This window comes from Onychostoma macrolepis, chromosome 20, assembly GCF_012432095.1.
Source record: "Onychostoma macrolepis isolate SWU-2019 chromosome 20, ASM1243209v1, whole genome shotgun sequence".
NCBI classification, from domain to species: domain Eukaryota; kingdom Metazoa; phylum Chordata; class Actinopteri; order Cypriniformes; family Cyprinidae; genus Onychostoma; species Onychostoma macrolepis.
Window position 1 is genome coordinate 21,369,922 of NC_081174.1, and position 20,981 is coordinate 21,390,902.

The 20,981-nt window shown below is 35.5% G+C and overlaps 1 protein-coding gene across 5 annotated transcripts; it reads right to left on the reverse strand.

Moving 5' to 3' along the window:
- Positions 1-4,486: 4,486 nt before the first annotated feature.
- pdcb (phosducin b) lies at positions 4,487-19,098 on the reverse strand. Of its 5 annotated transcripts, XM_058756172.1 has the most exons (7): positions 14,572-14,704; positions 9,954-10,073; positions 9,112-9,185; positions 7,406-7,471; positions 6,993-7,134; positions 6,029-6,177; positions 4,487-5,432 (listed from the first exon to the last, which is right to left on the reverse strand). In XM_058756172.1, the coding sequence occupies exons 6-7, from the start codon at positions 6,128-6,130 to the stop codon at positions 4,917-4,919; spliced, it is 618 nt and encodes a 205-aa protein (XP_058612155.1). In that variant the 5' UTR covers positions 6,131-6,177; positions 6,993-7,134; positions 7,406-7,471; positions 9,112-9,185; positions 9,954-10,073; positions 14,572-14,704; the 3' UTR covers positions 4,487-4,916. The 5 variants fall into 5 exon arrangements, with proteins under 5 accessions (XP_058612155.1, XP_058612153.1, XP_058612151.1 ...); XM_058756170.1 differs by lacking the exons at positions 6,993-7,134; positions 14,572-14,704 and adding an exon at positions 18,966-19,098; XM_058756168.1 differs by lacking the exon at positions 6,993-7,134.
- Positions 19,099-20,981: the final 1,883 nt, after the last annotated feature.

Here is a 20,981-nt window from a genome sequence, read left to right on the forward strand (position 1 = left end):
TGTCTCAAGACCTCACACACCTCATTTCATGTTTTGAAAATGCTTTGTCTTTTTTCTTACTTGCTTAGTCTATAGGGTCAATGCATTAATAATCACTGCATCAAAAAAGAATTAACGTAAAGTTTTGCTTTTTTAATGATCCGATCAGTGTTTAAGAGCCATTGGTGGTTAAACATGGAGTCTAGTTTCCTGTTTTCAACATCCAAAGGAGTCAATAGTTGACCATGAGTAAGTGCATGTGTGGTAAATGGAAATTTTTATGTGTATGGAATCTTTATTCCGTGATTTATTGTGTTTTTTATCCCCAAATCCTGGTTTCCATAGTGACATATGGGGAAAATAAACTTCACTACTACTTCACCTTTGCGTGACAAAGCTACATAAGATGTTGAGTAAGAAGAGGGTAGGAAGTTTTAAAGTATGTGTTTGTGTGTGTGTGTGTGTGAGTGGTGAATGCTGCTGTACTTTTCACACAAAGCAGTGTTAAAAAGCCCTGTGACCTCATATCCCCTCCATGTCAACCCCTGACCCCACCTCCATCCAGCCCTTCACCTATTCCCATTTACACTTGAAATTCACATCCATCATGTCTGTCCACCCACTACCTCTCCTGTGCCCAACGTCACTCCCAGAAGGCGTTTGCCACCATTATATTCAGAGCTCAGGAAACCCTTCAACGGACACAGTCATTTAGTTTGCCTTTTTTTTCTGGACATTTTGCCTTCTTTGAAACCATATTATACTCTCTTCCATAATTCATAACACATTTGTTTTCTTTCTGGTCCAATTCTACACTGTTTTGTTTTACTGTGTCATTATTTGTTTCATTCACATGCATGATTCGTTTTGTCAGAGGTTGCTCCTGTGGAATTCCTGGGGTTTTGTCTGGGTTAAATTATTGCTTACCTCACAGGCTACTTACACAAAGCTTTAAGTTTTTAATTAGACCACAATGATGATAGAAATACTGCTATATATCATATGTTATCTTGAGGAGCCATCTCTTGTATTATTTTATTTCATCGTTATGTTCAATTTGATTACCATATATTGTACCTTATTGTTTACTATAAAATGGAAGGCGTAAAATGTTTACAAATATTCTTTAATGTATACAAATGTCTAGTATAAGGTACATTAAAGTGTTATTGATTAAAGGCTTTAAAGTGCTTTAAAACTAATAGCAAGAAAAACAATCCTGGATCAGATTAAAAACAACAAATGAATAAAAAAAATTAAAAAACAGATTTTTGACTGTAGTCAGCATCTCTAAATGTTTTTATATTTTCAAAACACTTTCAGCCTTGGCTAACATAATAATAACAGATTAAAATCCCATGAAAGCCTGTAACATATTAGCCACGTAGTTTGCGATTATGTGTTTATTTTTATAGTACAAAACACTTCTTATATTACAATACAACATGACTAAAGTCCTTCCTAAAGATCTCCAAGCTTTATGGTTGGGATTTTACATCAGCTAAATGAAAGAGGTTTTATGTGTGAGATTTCTCTGTGATGTTCCTTGTGAAAAACAGGCGAAAATTAACAGAACTGAACTGTGAACTCAACCGCTAACATCTTGTCACTGTCCAGCAGTGGTCAGTAAATATTTGTTTCAGATCTAAGCACTGCAGTCTAAATGAAAGTGTATTAATTTAGATATTATTAAAATCCATACAAAATATATATGTAATTATGATAATGTAGACATAAGTTAGATCTCAGGCCAGTTGCCTCTACATTAAGACTGTGACTGACCAACTAGCAGTTGATGGAATGAACTTGGACTAATCTATGTTTTTATGTAACCGAATTAAAAACATAATTATGACCAGTCTTAAAGAAAAAATTAATGCCTAACTTGTAAGACTAGTCTAAGCCTTTTATGCAACCGACCTGTTATATACTGTATAATTTTTAATTTTTTTAGTCAAATACTTTTTAACATTTTTATTATATTTTGTTTTTATATTTACATTTTTAATACTACAGAGGACAGCATACTTTTATATATATAGCTCATATATATATATATATATATATATATATATATATATTAATACTTTACTGTCTTACAATACAGTATCCACAGAGTTTTTAATCTGTCTGAGCCATGAACCCGTGACAACTTGTCTTAGGAATTAAGTCCAGACGAGGACTTGGCTGTTTGGGCTACTCCTTCACGCATGCAGAGAGGATGGAGGCAAATGTGGTATCAGGTGCAGATGTTGTCGGAACATGTTCGCGTGAAGCGCAGACGACCTCGTCGCACGATATAGCAAGAGCTCGGCGTGAGACACACAAAACATTACCACAAAATCACCAAACCCTGCAGGCCCTCAGTGGGTGTGCCTGCATGGCTTGGCCCTCAAGAGAAAATATGTTACTCTTAAATTGGTTTGCATGTCTTTTTCAAATATGGAACAGATGAAAAAATTGCTTCACGACCCCACAAGCTGATGCAATTTTGTTGCAATTGCTGTTAAATTTGTTCTGAACTATGGTGAAAACGTTTTGGGTTTTGGGTAAGGTAACAATCAGGGCCAAATTATAGGATTCAAGCATACAGTAATATAGCCTGTATTTATCAGTACTGCATGTTCAAGTTAAATAGGTCATTTAAAATATTTATTCTACAATAGTTTTTCAAAAACACTAATTGTTGGATTAAACTAAATATCCTGCATGATGACAAAGTCTCCACTCAGGGCAGCCCGTATTTTGACAATAAACAAAATAAGATCTTGGATTTAAATCCAGTAATAAGGTTCCAAACTAAGCTGATCAAAAAAAGATCACATACGCCGCTCATAAAAGCATGACAACATGGGCATATAGCTACTTACCGCACTGATTAAGCTTACTGATGACATGATAGAGCTATATTGAACTCTATTTGCTTGTTTGTTGACTCTACACCAGCTATTTCAAAACAACAGCAGATTTTAATCCACTCTAACAAGAGGATATCACTGAAAATCCCTGGCTTCTTTAGTGGCCAGGAACAGTAGCATGTCTTTTGCTGGCTCACTTCTTCATAACCCATGGTTCATCTGGAGTTCAGCTAAATCCTGATCATTGCCCTTACTGTGTGCAACTCAACTCAAAGGAAGATTCTCATAAATACATAATTATAACATGTCAAGTTATAGGAAAATGATTGGGAAAATAAGAATCTATTCTTTTAATATAGAATGGAACTTTTGAACCTGCAGGTCACAGTAAAGTCAGTTGCAGAGATTGTGTTTCAGCAAGTGCTGTCTCGCTTCTCAAACCACATTAAAGGAAGGTGCAAATTCTCTGGAATTTCACTTTATTGCTCTCTTGATTGATTCTGTTCTTCAAATGCTTTCTTCAGGGGTGACATGTAATTTGTGTTCAAGTGGAGCATGTGTATATGTAATCGCTTTTTTAAAACTAAATCTACAGTACAGGCAAGGGAAATGTTCAGTGCTTCCATTTGCATTTATTTATGTATGCCTAAAAATACAGTTTACATAAAATCTCCTGATTTATGCAAAATTCCAGCCAAACCAATTGACAGTAAGACAGCTTGTGCATGCAAACCAAAAGTAGGTTAAAACCATCCCCACCACAAAATCAAATTTTACTCAGGATGCAGCTTATCTTGAACCTCACAAAACTTCTATGCCCCGAAAATCATAAAGGTGATCATGCATAGGTTTAAGGAATAGTTCACCCAAAAAAGAAAATTTGCTGAAATTTTACTCACCCTCGGGTCATCCAAGATGTAGATGAGTCTGTTTCTTTAACAGAACAGATTTGGAGAAATTTAATTTAGCATGTCATCACTTGCTCACCAATGGATCCTCTGCAGTGAATGAGTGCCGTCAGAATGAGAGTCCAAACAGCTAAAAAGAACATCACAATATTCCACAAGTAATCCACACAACTCAATTAATGCCTTGTGAAGTGAAAATCTGCATGTTTGTAATGAACAAATCCATCATTAAGGCATTTTATCTTATAAGTCCTCTATCCATATTGTAATATTGCTTTTTCCAGTGAAAAGTCATCTTTTCTGAATCAGGAGAGACATATTCAGATCAAGTACTGTTTAGCATAAACTGTCAAAAACAGTTCGAAACAAATATGTCTTATGATTATGATGATGTCTTGTGATTTTGATGTGAAAAGACAAGGGATGGATTTTTTTCCCTTGAAGGAAGCATTTTTATGGATTATCAATTCGTATTTTGGCCAGAAGCAATGGTTTAAAGTTAAAATGCCTTGATTTATTTCTTACACACATGTAGCATTTCACTTAAAAAGACACCAATTAACAGACCGCAGTGTGAATTACTGGACTATTGTGATGTTTTTATCAGCTATTTGGACTCTCATTCTGACGGCACCCATTAACTGCAGAGGATTCATTTGTGAGCAAGTGATATAATGCTAAATTTCTCCAAATCTGTTCTAATGAAGAAACAAACTAAATCTTGGATGGGAATAGCGTGAGTATATTTTCATTCATTTTTTATTTTTAGTTTTTTCAAAACTATTCATTTAAGAAAAAACAATCATGGAACATTCTTATTTGCATCATCTCTGGCTACATGCAATCACAATATGTGCATAAGTATTCCACATGACACTAATTCATTCTTATCTATTTCATATTCATGCAGTTGTCTATTTGTTTATATGAGAAAACATGATAGTTGAATATCTCATTATCTTTCTCGGCTTTATTCCATTCCTTGCTGTACTGTACAAAACATTCAATAGTTTTCTCTACTGTGCTCAAAGAGATCTTTACCATGAGCTGCATGTGCACACGGAAGCATCTCATCATGTTAGCTGGAAGAATAATGAAACTTATTCTTGTCATATTCAGAAAAACATTCCTCCCACTCATTTCATCCATTCTTACTCTCTGCCATCTTTCATCACTCCACATCTGCTTCATCCTCATCAGCTCCAGGGCCGCATTCCTTCTCTGGCAGCAGTCCATACTCATTGAGGAATGCCTCTACATCGGTAGCAAAGAACTCCTCGCTGAAATGCTGCGTAACAGCCAGGAAGTTCCCCAGAAGCTCTCCAGCCTTGTACACTAACAAGGCGGGCAGCACGTCATCTGAGAAACGCTCGCCAGCTCCAGTGGCGGCGGCGCTAATGCGGCAGAATTTAACACAGGCATATTCTGAGGCCAGGCAATTCATGCAACTGTTAAGCGCTTCGCACCCCTGCACTCCCTCTTTGAAGATGTGCACCACCACCACTGTGAGCCGGTGCTCCTTCTCAATGACCTCCAGGAAGGCCTCGCCACTGTCAAGGTCGTACACGCCCTCAAATTTGGGCCCGAAGCTCAGGCGCTCGTGCATCTCCTGCATGCACTGCTTGCGGTACTTACGCAGACTTTTCTCATCATCTTCCTTTATCAGCTCATACTCCTGAGCACTCATCTGAGAAGTGAAAAAGAAGCAGGAAAATTCAAAGCTCTTAAGGCCAATGCAGATTTTTGGGAGAGACAAGTGCATTTAAATTTGGAAGTTAATCCATTAAATCATGTTTTAATGTCAAAGACCCAACAGATATGATAACCTCATTTGAGGAACTCCCCTCCTAGCATAAAGTGTAAAAACCCATTTACACGGTGCGAGATAAATATTATGCATGATGTAAAGAAAATATACTGTTTCTGAAATTAAGCAACTGGCTTTTATATGGTCATTGTAATGAATATTTGATAAATGTTTTAACACACAAATCACATTTTATAAAAATATTTGTCACCCCTAAGTAGCCCAAAGGGGATCCCTGGACCTCAGTTTGCAACCTCTAAATTCTTTATGTGTGTGTACAGTATACATGAATCAATTAATTAAAATGACTTACACAATAACTATAGCAATGTTTTAGTATAGTTTGGTGTTAATTACTTATAAGTAATATTATACAAAGAGACTTATCATCCATTTTTAGAATGCACTTTTTACAGCCTAATTTAGAAAAGCATTGTTTGTTTTTTTATTTTAAAATCATGGTCAAATGAGGCAACCTTGCGATTGAATCCACCCACACAGGAGTCTCTGGGTTTGTGGGGGGACGACATCTGTCTAAGCAGCTCTCTCTTGTTGGGAGGCAGAGCCTCTTGGTCCATGCTCTCCAGTTTAAATTTACGCCAGTCATTGATGACACCCTTTGGACCTAGAGATACCATAAGTGAATGAATAGATGAGTGAATTACATCAATACATACACTGTAAAAAAAATAAAAATGATTGCTGCGATTAATCACAACTTAAAATTCAACATTAGAATAAGTAATGATGTTTTGTTTGAAGTTTGTGCTTTACTTAAAATTATAAGTTTAGTTTAGTTAAGTTGGATATTTAAGTTCAACAAATTTAATCTTAACAAATTTAAGTGGTCCCACTTTATATTAGGTGGCCTTAACTACAATGTACTTACATTTAAATTAATAATTTGATACAATGCACTTATTGTGTACATACATGTTTTTACATTGTACTTATATTTTTAAAAATACCTGTATGTAGTTACATCTGTAACTAATTTCTGTAATTACATTTATAATTACTCTGTTGACCCATCCCTTACATCTTAACCCACCCTTAAACCTAAACATACCACCAAACCTGTCCCTAACCTTACCCATATCCCACCTCAAGAGCAGTAAAAGTGTTTTGTAATACAATTAGTACATTGTACTAATTGTTTTTATGTAAGTATATAGTAGTTAAGGCCACCTAATATAAAGTGTGACCATTTAAGTTGTTATAACTAATTGCAGCAAGCCAACCATAAATCAAAAGACAAGCTAGCCTACTGTAGTCAGTTCACTTTCAGCGAAGGATGATACCAGTTCAGTTCATGTCAGACATATTTATAGAAATGTATTTTATCTCTAATTTGACTTATATGGGGGAAATGAGCAAATGTCCAGACACTGATATTGTTTCAAATTTTGTTCAATAATTAAAATTATAACCGGTCCTCACAATTTCCTGGTTCCTATCTCAGGGTTGAATGTGTTTCTTTAATTTCTTCACAAGAACACCAAGCTGGGAAGCTGGCAACCATAACGTAAGGATTCAGGCTTTGACCAACTCCTTTGACCTAAAATAGTTCCTTGAAGAACCCCTGAATTAATTTCAATCATCCAACAAAACATTCATAAGTTCATGCACATGGTTCTCTGATGTTGGTAAATGGTCATGTGGCATGCAGGCAAACAAATAAAAAATGTTATTGTTTTCTAGTAATTTTTTTACGATTTAATTAATTAATTAATTGCTTTTCATCAATTTGCAAACTCCAGTTTTCATTCTGCATGCTCTTAATACATTAGATTACTTTCCCTATATGACCCATTCATTTTAGAGTTTCACAAAACAATAAGAACCATCCTGACCTGTGTGAGTGACAGCCGCTGGTTCCTCATCTACGATTCTGTCAGACATTTTTATTTGTTGATTGTCTGTGGAAAAAGGTCAAATCTTCATCTCACATATATATGTCAAAATAAATAAAATTCTCTTAATGGTTTTAGCAAAAGTAACAAAAGCTGTATCTGTATGTCTCTGAACAACTATCCAGTTTCAAACAAAGAAAAGTAATTTTTTTCATTACTTTTTCAGGAAGGCAAGATACATTCAATCTTCATTTAATTCGAACAAGGTATAGCATCAAAACTTCACTGAAATGTTGGCACGTGGACAGTGTCACTGTACCCGATCGCTCTTTCTTGGAAGACAGGTTTATTAAGAGTAAGAAGATCAGATTACTCCTTGATCCAATTTATTTGCACAAGTGGGCGTCGTCGATACGATGTCATGGAATGACAAATGAACTGTTCTCAAATAATTTACAATATGCATAAATTCCCATTTCAACCCAGATACTTTAAATCGTCTTAAGTCAGTTTAATTGTCATTCTTTTTAATGCACATTTCTTTGATTCTATTTGATTCTACAAGCAATACCATTGCAAATGCATAAAACTTTATTATATAACACTTTAATGCCAACATTAAAATCAACAATGCAGAACATATTTGGTTGCTTTCAGGTCGATCATTAAACTGATCTTTTTCATATGAGGTTGAGACTGAGATCAGATAAAGCTCATGCTGCAGCAGATTAGCAGTTTAATACTAGAGCTCAGAGTCTTTATTTTGCCCCGCTAGCCTCTGGCCTCAAACCTCCTCCACTGTACCTTTCACTGCTCTCAGTAAATCACTGATCGCTAATTGAGATTACAGCTATGATGCAATGCCTCAGCTAAGATGGCAACCAATGAAATCCTATGACAGCTTTGGATGTTGCCTCAGTTTTCTTTGCTTGGTTTGTGCACACAGATTACTCTAACTGTATGCTTATTGTTTGAGAAAAAATACTCTTCTAAAAGCGTGGTATTATGAACAGTCTTCCATTTCAGTTTGCTTCTTGAAAAGTGGTGTTTTACAATTTGTATATTTATAACAAAACAACAATATTTTCTTGCAGTTACGTGATTATGGCTTTGCTTTACTGTTTTTAGCTCCTTTGAGTCTTTATTCGTTTATCAAAATCTTTTTAAATGTTTCTTTCAGTCTGATCTGAATCTTGAAGTCTTGTTGAATCATGCAAAATAATAAACATGGCATGAATGTTTGCATAGTTTTCTGCGATAAATATACCGTAGACAACACTACCGCTATCTACAGTACATCAAAGTATCTGAACAAACCACTTAAAAATGCCAGCTCCAAGGTTTGATTTAGATTCATAGAAACACAGGAATTACTGTCACTTTAGCATGCAAATCAAACCAAAGTAGACTTTGTTTCACGCATTCCATTCGTCTGTAACATCACAGCTCATCAAAAATATAGTCAGGCCTATGATTACATAGGCTTTAGTTAAATAACGCTGCGACTCACTTAAAGCTGTAAAACAGAACGAACAGGAAAAGATGCATTTAAGCATGAAGCTGAATAGACTTTAGGCTTTCGTTAAATAACACTGTGACTCACTTAAAGTTGTAAAACAGAACAAACAGGAAAAGATGCATTTAAGCATGAAGCTGAAATATTCTGTATTTCTGAAACATGTTATATCAAACAGATGCATGCTCACCTTTTTTACGGTCCGAATACGTCCCTTCAGTGAGCTGTTACGTGGTCACTATCACCATTAGCTTGTCCTTCATGCTTTTTTGAGTGTGCATGGGGAGGGCACAAAGAAGCTTTCTTAAGTCAAGACACATTGGACAACTCTGTGCTCCAACACAGAAATAGCACAGGGCACTTAAGAGGATTTAAGTGCAGTAATTAGACACTATTCAGAACACAACCAAAGACAACGGTACCATAGCTGTGAGAGCAGAGTGGTATACAAGATATTGAGGACATGTGGGGAAGACGGGGATAATAGTTGAAAAATGTATGCTAACATGGAAGAAAAAACTTTTGGTTTCTGACAAGCTTCACCAGATCATTTATGCGCAGAGATTTGAGCAGTGTTAAACTGGCTAACAGTAAACAAAATCTTTAGACTGCATGGCTAATGAATAAAGTGTTTTTCTGTGCACAACTTTAAAGTTCAGACTGAGTCAGCATGTAACTCAGCAGCTGGTAAAAAGAATATCACTGGCATCTGATGGATGCCATCACAGGAGTAGATTACATTTTAAAATACAAAGTAGAAAACACTTATTTTAAATTATAATATTTAACAGTATTACTGTATTTTTACTGTATTTTGAGCAGCTTTGGTATGCAAAAGAGACTTCATTCAAAAATATTTTAAAATCTTACCGAACCTTTTTTTGAATGGTAGTGTATATATTTACATTTACATGCTTCAGTTTTTATTGAAATATGCATTGTAGTTACTAAATACTGGAGGAGTGGAGAGATGGATAGATAAATTAGGAGAATCTGGGTAAGGGAAAGAGAGACAGAGACAGCAGCACTGACCGTTCTGGCTCAGTGAATGTAAATGCACAGATGGTACATAAACAGGATTGACCTCATTAGTGTGAAAACACTCATCTTTTCAGCCTAACTATTCCTCGCTGTATCCTTCCTGTGTATATCCTGACAACACAAACACAAAAAAAAAATGATTTACTTAAATTAACCCGTCACTAATATGACACATCATTTTACTGTTCTCAAACACATACACAAACATAAAAAAAAACACATTTTCTCTTTTCATTATTAAAGAACCAGATTGTGTCCATAAACCTAAAATGATATGTACGTTTTCAAATAATGTTTTAATATTTTAAGAATTTAGTCAAATATGCAGATTCAATAAAATATGAAAATTGTGTTGAGGCATTATTTTGAAAAATGACAAGTCATGAATTTACATGTTGCTCAAAAACTTTAAACATTTCAGTCTAAAACAGCTAAGTGATTTTGGCCATAAAAATCTTTCAAATGGGTGAAGAAGAACTGCATATTTCTCATTTATTGGAACCTAATGCTGACTTTCTAGGAAGCTAAAAGTGGAAGTTGTGGTTAGGTTTTTATTATGGTGTAGCATGACAGCATTATGACTTTACACATTGTATGACTCAAGCTTTGTTTTTATAACATTCTTTGAATGTAAACTATATAGTTTATTTCGAAATCCTTACTGGAACTACAGTTTAGAGTTTCTTTAATTTTCCATCCCTTTAGTTTTTGCACTGAATGTCACAATGTTCCATGGAGGTATATGATTTGGAACAACTGTAACTGTCAACACAGAAATAGGATTCTGTGGTGATTTCAATGGTGACACTATATGTACTTGCCTTTCTTTATTTACAGCTGATCAAAGAGTGGTTTGACAAACCTGAGGTGTGGGAGGTGAACTGTCAGTTATTAGTCATGTGAGGTAATAAAAGCGGATTTATTTTTCCTGCTCATAGTTACACACCCATATTGGGATCACCAGCAGGTGAGTGTGCGCCTGCCACCTCCTCTCTGTAGTTCAAACGGATTGTCATTGTAACTGGGTGTGGTGCAAATGTAGGTAAACCCCATTAGGATTCCTATCAGGTATTGCCATGGCACCATCATAACAACAGAGAGTTGTGACCACAGGTTTCAGGTGATACCTACATTTTTTTGCAAAGCTATAGGCTTCTGCTTTTGAATTGATTTTAGAAAAACAAAACATAACAAAAACAAAAATTAAATAAAATAAAAAATAACATACAGTCTGTTCTACACAGAATAGACATTGCATGACATTGCATTCAGTCAGTCACAATTCTTTCCTTAACATGACTCCAGATTAGGGCTGCACGATTATGACATAATTGTCGATTATTCCCTTGAGATTGTAATTGCGATTATTAATAATGATTATTTTGGACAGATTTATGCCATGTTTGAAGGTGCATGCCATATTTTTATATAAAATATATGTTTACGAATAGGCTGAAAACACTCTTCCTGAACTTTTATTGCTTTTCTATAGCATTGAGCCTCAAATGTCAACTATACATTGGTTTGGTTTCTTCTTTAAACAAAAAAGGTAACATTATGCATGGTATAATAATGTTATACTAAAACTAAAAGAAAAAAGAAAAAAATGGTTTACTAAAGCTATATATTTCATTTACAATTAAACAGTCGAAATGTCAAATTACAGTAACATTTTACAGTACAATTGATATTATCAGGGCTCCAGACTAACTTTCGAGAGCAGTGGCACCAGCACCTGATTTGGTAGCACTGAACATGTAATAATAATATTACAAGTTTTGCCTCTTAGAAATGCACATTAGAACAGGAGCCTGAGTTCAGAGTAGCAGGAGCTTGAGTTGGGATGCAGATGTACATTTAACAGTACCATTGTGAAAACTGTAATGGCCTCATCTTTTATACATAACCAAAAGTACAGCACCAGTAAAAAAAAAAAAAAGTAGCCTAACTATATGGTTTCTGTGGGGTTTGCACTGAAAAACAGTAGCCTAAAGACATTCAGTCAATTACAAATCCACATCAACTGATAGAATAATTAACAAAATAACGTAATTATATTCAATTTCTCCTTTAACATATTTAGTATATTAATAATATAATAATACTCAATATGAATATCCTACTTTTCTGCCACCTTACCAGTGTTACTACAGTAAAACTATGGTAAATGTGGGTGATTTGTGGATTGAAACGTCTTCTAACTGGATCGTTGTTGCACTGTTTCTGCATCAGTGTTGATGAGAATCACAGCTCCGATTTATTTGGCTTTAAACTAGTTTAAATTAAAGAGACGTGATTTGTACTGGAGAACTCTGCGCTGAACTCGAGTGCTTCTTACTGGATTTCAGAGCGTTGTTTCGCGCGTGACCGCTGTAATAAACGCATAAACTCTAAACTCGCGCTGCGCTGTTTTGTTTTGAGGCGAGCGGATGAAAGGTCAGTGTGGCGCGCAGTTCAAACGAGTAAAGCTATTTTGTTCCGCTTTTGACGTTTAACATATCTATCTACAGAGTGACAACGACTATCAGTTAGACAAAATGCCTTTTATCCCGTGTGTTTGAGTTTGTTAAACCCCGCTGGAAACACCTCTTAAGCACACAGAATAATGCAAGTGGGCATTTTTAATTGTTTATTTATTTTTGTAATCGCGGCTTTGAACGAATCGTGGCATCCATAATCGTAATCGCGATTAGAAATCCGATTAATTGTGCAGCCCTAGGCTACTCCGGATTAAGGAATATAGCCTACAAATTAATCTCAATATACAGCATGTTGATTACCACAAAATATTATATTGACTAGTCTCCCATTAACATTTTTTCATTTTTGAGCGAGCTATCCCTTTAAAAATGATTAAGTATGTGTTCTCTTTTGAAACAATGAACAGGAAACACTCCCATGGCCTTTCTACACGTATCTACACGCAAACTAAAGGCAGTATGCGCTTCAAAACATAGACTTGTTTTAAGACTATGATGATCCACTTTATGAAAACCACTGACTCAGAGCTTGATGACCACAGTGAAGTTTCTATTTTTTACCTTTCATATGAATGAAATGCATCACAATGACCCACAAAAGATTTAGTTACACCTCTCTGTCCCATCATACGCCCACGGTTCCATTTACAGTGAACAGGAAGTATCAGAAATTCCGAGATTGCTTTAAAGTAAAGTGGCCAGAATTCCTCAAGGGCTTTCATTTCCGCTGGTCAGACTGACATAACACTCATTTATGCACGCTAGTATGTCTGATAATATGCCATGCTTCAGCCATGCTGGCTGAACTCATCTCTACCAGGAAATTATGTGCACTAACTCACCATCTCTCTATTAGTTTTCCATTGCTCATAGACAAGCAGACAAAGATTGATGAAGTGGGGGAAAAACAACCCAGAAAAGGTCAAAAGGGTAAAGAGACTTTGTAGAGCACAGGAAGGGGGTGCAGAAAATGGATATATTAGAACTTTATTGATGAGAAAGTGTTTTATTTTATTTTTGTCTCTGGAACTAATTCAGGCTCCTCTACTAATTTCTGCATTATTATGGTTACAACAAGAGGAAAATATGCATAACATGAACTTTTGAACCATCTGTAGATTTAGTGGTGTAAAATATGCAGATCATGGTTTGAAAGGAGGTGATGCTCTGTGGACATAAAATATTTATAATAATAAATAAAAATTCGATATAATTCCTTTGTTGTCATTGTAGAAATTAATTTCCTTGAATTTCATTCCATTTGAATTCTGAATTACATTTATGTAAATTAATAATAAAATAATAAAAATACATTCTCTTTAGATTTACATTTAGTCATTTCGCAGACACTTTTAGCCAAAGTGACTTTCACACACATATTCAATTGTACATTACACACAACATACAGTAAACATGATTTCTTGATTATGCCTTATATTTTATGAATTTGCTAATTTTATGCAGCTTTCAGTAGATTATATCTTGTTATTATTTTTAAATGTCATCTTTATCAAATAATGAAACAAATGAAAAAGTTTTCTTATGCTTATTCAAAAAAAAAGAAAAAAAAAAGCTCGTACCTTCACTACAATATAATCAGTCACCATTGTGTGTCTGAACACAACCATTCAACTAGGCTATGTGTGGATGTGCACGTGCGTGTATTGTACAATCCCGACCTGTGCCTAATGGGTCTGTGTTTACGCAGGGTACGTGCTATGGCTCTCTCTTTCCACTTCTCATTAAGCGATTTCATTCATTTACTTTCATAGATTACTCGTGCTCATTCATAAGCGTTTTTTTTTCTCTCTCTCTCTCTCTGTGGCCCCCTTTCTCCCACTGCAAGAGAAACAATGACTCACGTAGGTTCTCCTCATAGCCACCAGGTGACAGTACATGCACAGTAACCACTTCCTGTTTGCTCTTAAACTTAAGAACATAAATAATGACACCATAAGTAGTCATTTTTCAGTTATTTGTGACATATACTTATTAGAAAAATACTGTCATTATGTATTCACGCTCATGTTACTCCAAATTCATACTACTTTATTTCTCTACAGCACAAAATCAGAGGTCAAAGAGTTAAATATGTTTATCGCTAGGCCTGAATGTAAGTCGTTATTCACCGAAAATTGACAGCTTGACATCAGCTCTAGCTCTCCTTGGAGAGTTCATAAGAGAACTCGTAAAGTTGGATTCTTTTAGTGAATCGTTTGATCAAGTTCACAAACAACTCTGAATGATTCCTTCATGAATCAGACGATCAAGACCGCGTTGCCATGCGAATATGTGCTTATGTGATTGTGAGTTATAATTGAGCACCGTTTTCGAGCTACATTCTCCATTTCTCAGACCAATTATTCATAACAATACAAATCGAAGAATTCAATTAAATTCACATTGCACGTGTTTTAACAGACAAATTAGGCTATTGTTAGGCAAATTAGTCTTAAAAAGTACGTACATTAGTGATAGGAGAAATTAGAATTGCTTCGCACAATGATTCACTGAAAATGCAACATGAACAGCTCAAACGTGCATAAAGACAAAAGAAGTGTAATCTACAAATCATTAAATACCATTTAATATGAAGTGTCTGTATAATTTGTTATATCATTATTAATTTGCAGTGCTTGTTTTCTGCGTTTTTAGACAAGACTTGCCTATTTATCAACTAACCATTAAAAAGTATGATGTAAAGAAACCTCATTTTCTGACATCACATGATCTGGCCAATTTGATTGGCATTCCGATTAAAAAAAGATTCACAAAGGTGCCTAAGCTTCATAAAGCAGTGTTTAGAGAGTGCCCATCACTACATTCTTTGGACCACCGTTTTGTACTTTTATGGTACTTTTGTGTCCTTTAAACATGAATACTCATTGTCTCCATTCATGGAATGAAAAAGAGAAATTTTGGGTGAACTATTCTTGAACCATCAGTGCTTAAGGGCACAATGGTGACACCTCATGTCTCACCCTGTTTGGGTTTCAAACCTACAACTTTTTAGCTTCCAGCCTAGATCATTAACCAATACCATGCATTATTATAGCATCACTGTCATGAAAGTATGACAACACTTCCAAAATGATGCACTTCAAAAACAGTTGTTTTTCACAGGTGTTTTATGCCTGATTTACCCTCTTCCACCACACCCTCAGGGGAGACATGAGAAAATCCAGCAATTAGACAGCTGTCACCTACACATCTAGAGCTGAGCAATAATATTTCAAAAGGTCAAAACATCCCTGTCATACCCAGCCCTTAATATCATGGTAAGGTCTTACTGCTATTTTTAAAACCAACTAAATGAATAGCTGTAAGTAAAGAAAAGTAAAAAACAAACAAACAAACAAACAAACAAAAACATACATGTATAATATGATTTTTTATGGAATATTGATCTTGAGCCACACCCAGTCACTTTCATTAGTTTATACTTAGTCTCTGATGATCTTAACATGATGAGAAAAATCTTATCACTGAATACAGTGATGTCATGCTTGGATGAGAGCTGTGTGATGTAGGTTCCTGTTTATGTGTACTTGTGTTTACATGAGCACAAATGTGTGTGTGTGTTGACCTTTAAGAAGTCTTCACGACATGTCAGGGTTGTTTTAGTGTTTTGTGCATATCTTTGGTTGTGTTTGCAATGATAAATAAACAAAATAAATCAAATTCGGCCAACCATTTGCTTCAACTTAAAATGTCTTCACGCCACCTGCTAAACATACTGCTATCTCTCCTTAAAGTCTCCTCAAAATGTTTACATAGTCGGGTTAGTCACCCTGTTTACATGGTGTAAACAAGTGAGTTTAACCTGCTTACCTGATCATAGTTCAGTTTTACAGACATAACCAAAAATGACCAACATTTTCAATTAAAGTAAATATGAAATTAGTTGGCTAACTGAATATTGCTATATTATAAGGAGGAGAGCTAAAACTTGAAATATTTACTTTCCAGAATTTGGTTCTGATAACCTCAAATGCTATGCCAATGCTATGTAGGCCTATATTGTTATTTTTTTGCACTTCAACACCTGATATTTAGAGAACATGCCTGTTGTTGACATGCATTTTTATGTGGAAGCTCAAGCTATGACTATGTTAGGATGTATGTTAACCTGTGTATAAGTGTCATGGAAACATTCTCATTCCCTCATACAAACAGAGTGCATGTATCAAGGATGCTAGAGCTATCACTGGGTCTTAAACAAACCTTTCTGTTTCAGGGTTTCCTCTCTATAAATAAGATATTGGTTGTATCAGAGATGCAGTATGTGGGAAATCTCCCAAATTACTCAATTAAGGTTGTGGCACTTTACAGAAGAGGGGACCAAACAGGGTGTGAAACTTTTTTTTTTCATCAGAAATGGTCACTGAAGGGAGTTCAACCTTCAGAAATTGCTGTTTGTCAACTTCAGGAGGCTGAACAAAATATTCTGGCAAATACAGAGTGGGACACATTCTCATAATTTGTTAATGATGTTGTTTTAAAAATATGATTCAAATGGCTGCATATGACAACTTATTCTGGTTACGGGGAATTTAATGAGGGGACGGCTGGGTTCTATCCATTTGTTTTTAACTGGATGGAGGAAGATCTGAATGTAAAGTTGATTTTTAAGAAAGGGACAGGGCTTAAGTGGATTAAATGATTAGAGAAGTTCAGCATACATCACCAGAGAGAAGTCTCATTTTACTGAAAGATCAAGTTATGATATTTTAATTGAGAATTACAAGATCAAAAACAGGATCAATGATCAATTAAAAATATAATATTATTTTACACTGACTTTAAAATTCTGATTTATGATACTTATGTAGAACAACATCACATGTGGGTGCTAGTTTGAGACCAAATGTTGTTTTGTAGTTACAGTTACTGCATATTCCCCATAATTAATTATACTAAGGCCCGGTTTCACATACGGGGCTTAGCTTAAGCCAGGACTAGGCCTTAGTTAAATCAAGATATTTAAGCAACTTTTACAAAAATGCTTAAGAAAACATTAAGGTGTGCATCTTGACACAGAACAATGACCCTGACATATTTTAAGATATGTCATAGCAAGATATTTTCAGTTGAGACAAGCTTTGTCTGTGAAACCGGGGGTAAAACATCTTTGTGTTCAGCTGTAGTTTTACAAAAGCTTGTTTGTGCTTGACGAATGCGGTCAATACAACATGCAGAACTAAGTGTAGGCTATGTGTTGACCTAAAATGAATGTGACATGTTTTTCTCCCAGTGACTTCTCTTCCAAATTGATGTATGAATGAGGATTTCCTTCTCTTTGTTTTAGTTTAGAGATCAACAATTCCAGTTTCAGGTGACTGATCACAAAATTGGAGATACGAGCCAACCGTTAGCAATTAACAACCTGATCTCACAGAATTCCGATCTCACAGAATTCCGTGTAATGTTCACGGACTTAATTAACCCCGAATCTGTGGAGGCATCACGGAATCGCCGAAAATTCCGTGATGTGCTCACAGAAGGCATCAGCCGTGGTCCATGCACGGATTCACTGGTTCAACACCAGCGCTGCATCGGACCACGTAAAAAGAGTGACTCCGATGCAGTTATACTTTCACTGGAGTACCTGACCCCACCCCTACCCTAAACCTACCCAGTTCTGAACAATAATGATGACGATAAATTATCGCGTCGGCATATTGAAAGTGTTGAACCAGTGGATCCGTGCGTGGAGCACGGCTGATGCCTGTCACTGACTTACATTGGTACCACTTCTGTGAGCCCATCACGGATTTTTTTCTGTGAGCCCATCACGGAATTTTCGGCGATTCCGTGATGTCACCACAGATTCGGAGGTTAATTAAATCCGTGAACATTACACGGAATTCTGTGAGATCATGTTGGCAATTAAAGTCATAATCAGATCTGAGTATGTGTGTGTTGGGGTTTGTTGATGTACAATGGTTTGGATGAAAAACCCAGTACGTGAACATTTTAAATTCTAATTAACAGTGTTTTTATTTTCTGTACAGTCATCTAAGGTTCTGAGTTGATCTGCCAGATCTGTTCAATTGTTCCATGAGAACAGACTGCTAACTGCCTGCTAGATGGATTTAAAAAGTCATAACTGATATAAAGGTTTAATACTGATCAGAAATAAAATAAGCAATTTTGATGAAAGATTATTGTTGGATTGAAAGGAATTTTTTATTAATGTGCATATATCTGAATGCACTGATCATCAAAAATGTTATATTTGAGAATACTCTTTATGTTTTCCCATAGTACTCATTTGAAGATGGTGAAGACAGAAGGCTTTTCTGTTATGTTGTTTTTTAGAGATTTGTTAAATTATAGTAAAGTTAAGTCGTGACCAGTGATGGGAATAACGGCGTTATAAATAAAAGGCGTTACTAACGGCGTTATTTTTTTCAGTAACAATAAAACTGACAATAAAATGTGGCGTTACTATATTATATTATTAGAATTTAATTTTTCAGTTCATCTGAATGGATGCGCAGTGTAGCTGTATTTGATGTACCATAAACTCTAGTGTGAAGCGCACACCTCGCCGTCACTTTCTCTCACATACACGCACGCAAAGAAAGATAAAGAGCAAGAGAGTCTTTCATAACATGCAGAATTGACGCGCTACATATAAACGATATTCTTTGTTGTATTTTCCAGTCAAAATAACAGAGTTCCTTTGGAATTCTTCAGCTTTTAAGAACTGCCGGTTTCTCTGGTGGTGGGCGGAACTTATGCGCAAACGACAATCTCATTGGCTGGCGCTCACCTATTATCGTCCCTGTTTTGATTTCAGCAAATCAATTCGAGCGAACGCAGACAACGTGATTAATATTCATGAACCCAGCAGCTCATTAATCCTTAGTGCGTTTTATATTGATGGCAAATATGCATTCATACTTGGTTATTCTAATTACTAAAGTTCTATCATCATATAATATTAAATTATCATAATATTATATTATAATGCTTGACTGACTGATACTAAGTGTCAGTAGATAAATAGTGTAGATTAATGTACAATGTTTTATAATAGTCATTTATTCTCTTTAGTGTCCATTTCATTAATTTAACATATTTAATATTGGGGGCATCCAAAGTTATTTGACATTTGAACATTTTTTTAAAAGTAACGCAATAGTTACTTTCCCTGGTAATTAGTTACTTTTATAATGATGTAACTCAGTTACTAACTCAGTTACTATTTGTGAGAAGTAACTAGTAACTATAACTAATTACTTTTTCAAAGTAACGTGCCCAACACTGGTCGTGATGTATTGTCAAGTATGGTGACCCATACTCGAAATTGGTGCTCTGCATTTAACCCATCCAAGTGCACACACACAGCAGTGAGTAGTGAACAAATACACACACACACACACACACACACACAGTGAACACACACCCGGAGCAGTGGGCAGCCATTTCTCCAGCGCCCGGGGAGCAATTAGGGGTTCGGTGCCTTGCTCAAGGGCACCTTAGTCATGGTATCGAAGGTGGAGAGAGTGCTGCTATGTACAATATATATATATATAGAGAGAGAGAGAGACATGAAAATGACATGACATGAATTTCCCAAGAAAGAGTATGAGGAAAAGGAGTGTCAATGACAACTTTATCACTAATTGCAAAAGAAGCTAGACAGAAACTATCAAGTCAAGTCAAGCGGTCTCTCTTTGTAGTAATGCCTCATACAGGCCTAAAATACTATAACACCTACACACACTCACTGATGCATAGACCACACACACACTTAGTCATATTCCAAATATTTTACAGGTAGTGTTTCATGCCTAGAGGAAAAGAGGCCTTTTAAAATATTAATTCTTGCTGTTGGAAATCGGAAGTCGGATGTCAGGGTTCTTTTCAAAAGATATGCTGTTTATTTAAGACTTAATGCATTCCTTTGAAAATGGTTCATAGCAGTGGTGAAAGGTGTTTGTGACTAATCAAACAGTCATTCAGTTACAGCTGTTAAAAGACTGTAAGTGCTAATAATTCAATACTTCTGTGTACACTGTAAAAAATGACCATGATTTTAACGGTAAAAACTGTGAAAATGCTACGGTAAAAACCTGTTAAATGGTTAATGGTAAGTTCCCCTAATATATATGGTGAAAAACTGTAATAGACATTTCAGACAATTTTACGATAAAATACTGTTTTTGGAAGTGAAGAAGAATGTAAAATTTACAGGGAAAAAAGGTAAATTGACGTTTCCCAGAATTCCCTGCGTTGCATTTCAAATTTGATGTTTCTTCTTAGTTTTTTCTTATCAGTTATGTTTATTAGGGTTGTATGTTACATCTAATGTTGGTAAATGTTTATTGCATATTTCAGTTTAATGAGTCTCACCATGATGGTGTTTAGTGTTTGTGTGAATGACATTGTGCACCTTCTATATATATATCTATATATATTAGTATTGACCTTCTCAGCTTGTGGAAAATCTGCTTGTGGTGAGCTTTGGTTCATCATGTGACTTTCTCATCAGCACCTGATTTTGATGGTTATCAGTGTAGGTACAGAA

Coding starts and splice junctions, on each gene's coding strand:
- pdcb (XM_058756170.1), bottom strand. CDS start 7,454: ATGTCTGACAGAATCGTAGATGAGGAACCAGCGGCTGTCACTCACACA. Junction 6,178..7,405: donor AGCGGCTGTCACTCACACAG/GTCAGGATGGTT, acceptor TGGTATCTCTAG/GTCCAAAGGGTGTCATCAAT. Junction 5,433..6,028: donor TGGGTGGATTCAATCGCAAG/GTTGCCTCATTT, acceptor TTCACTTCTCAG/ATGAGTGCTCAGGAGTATGA.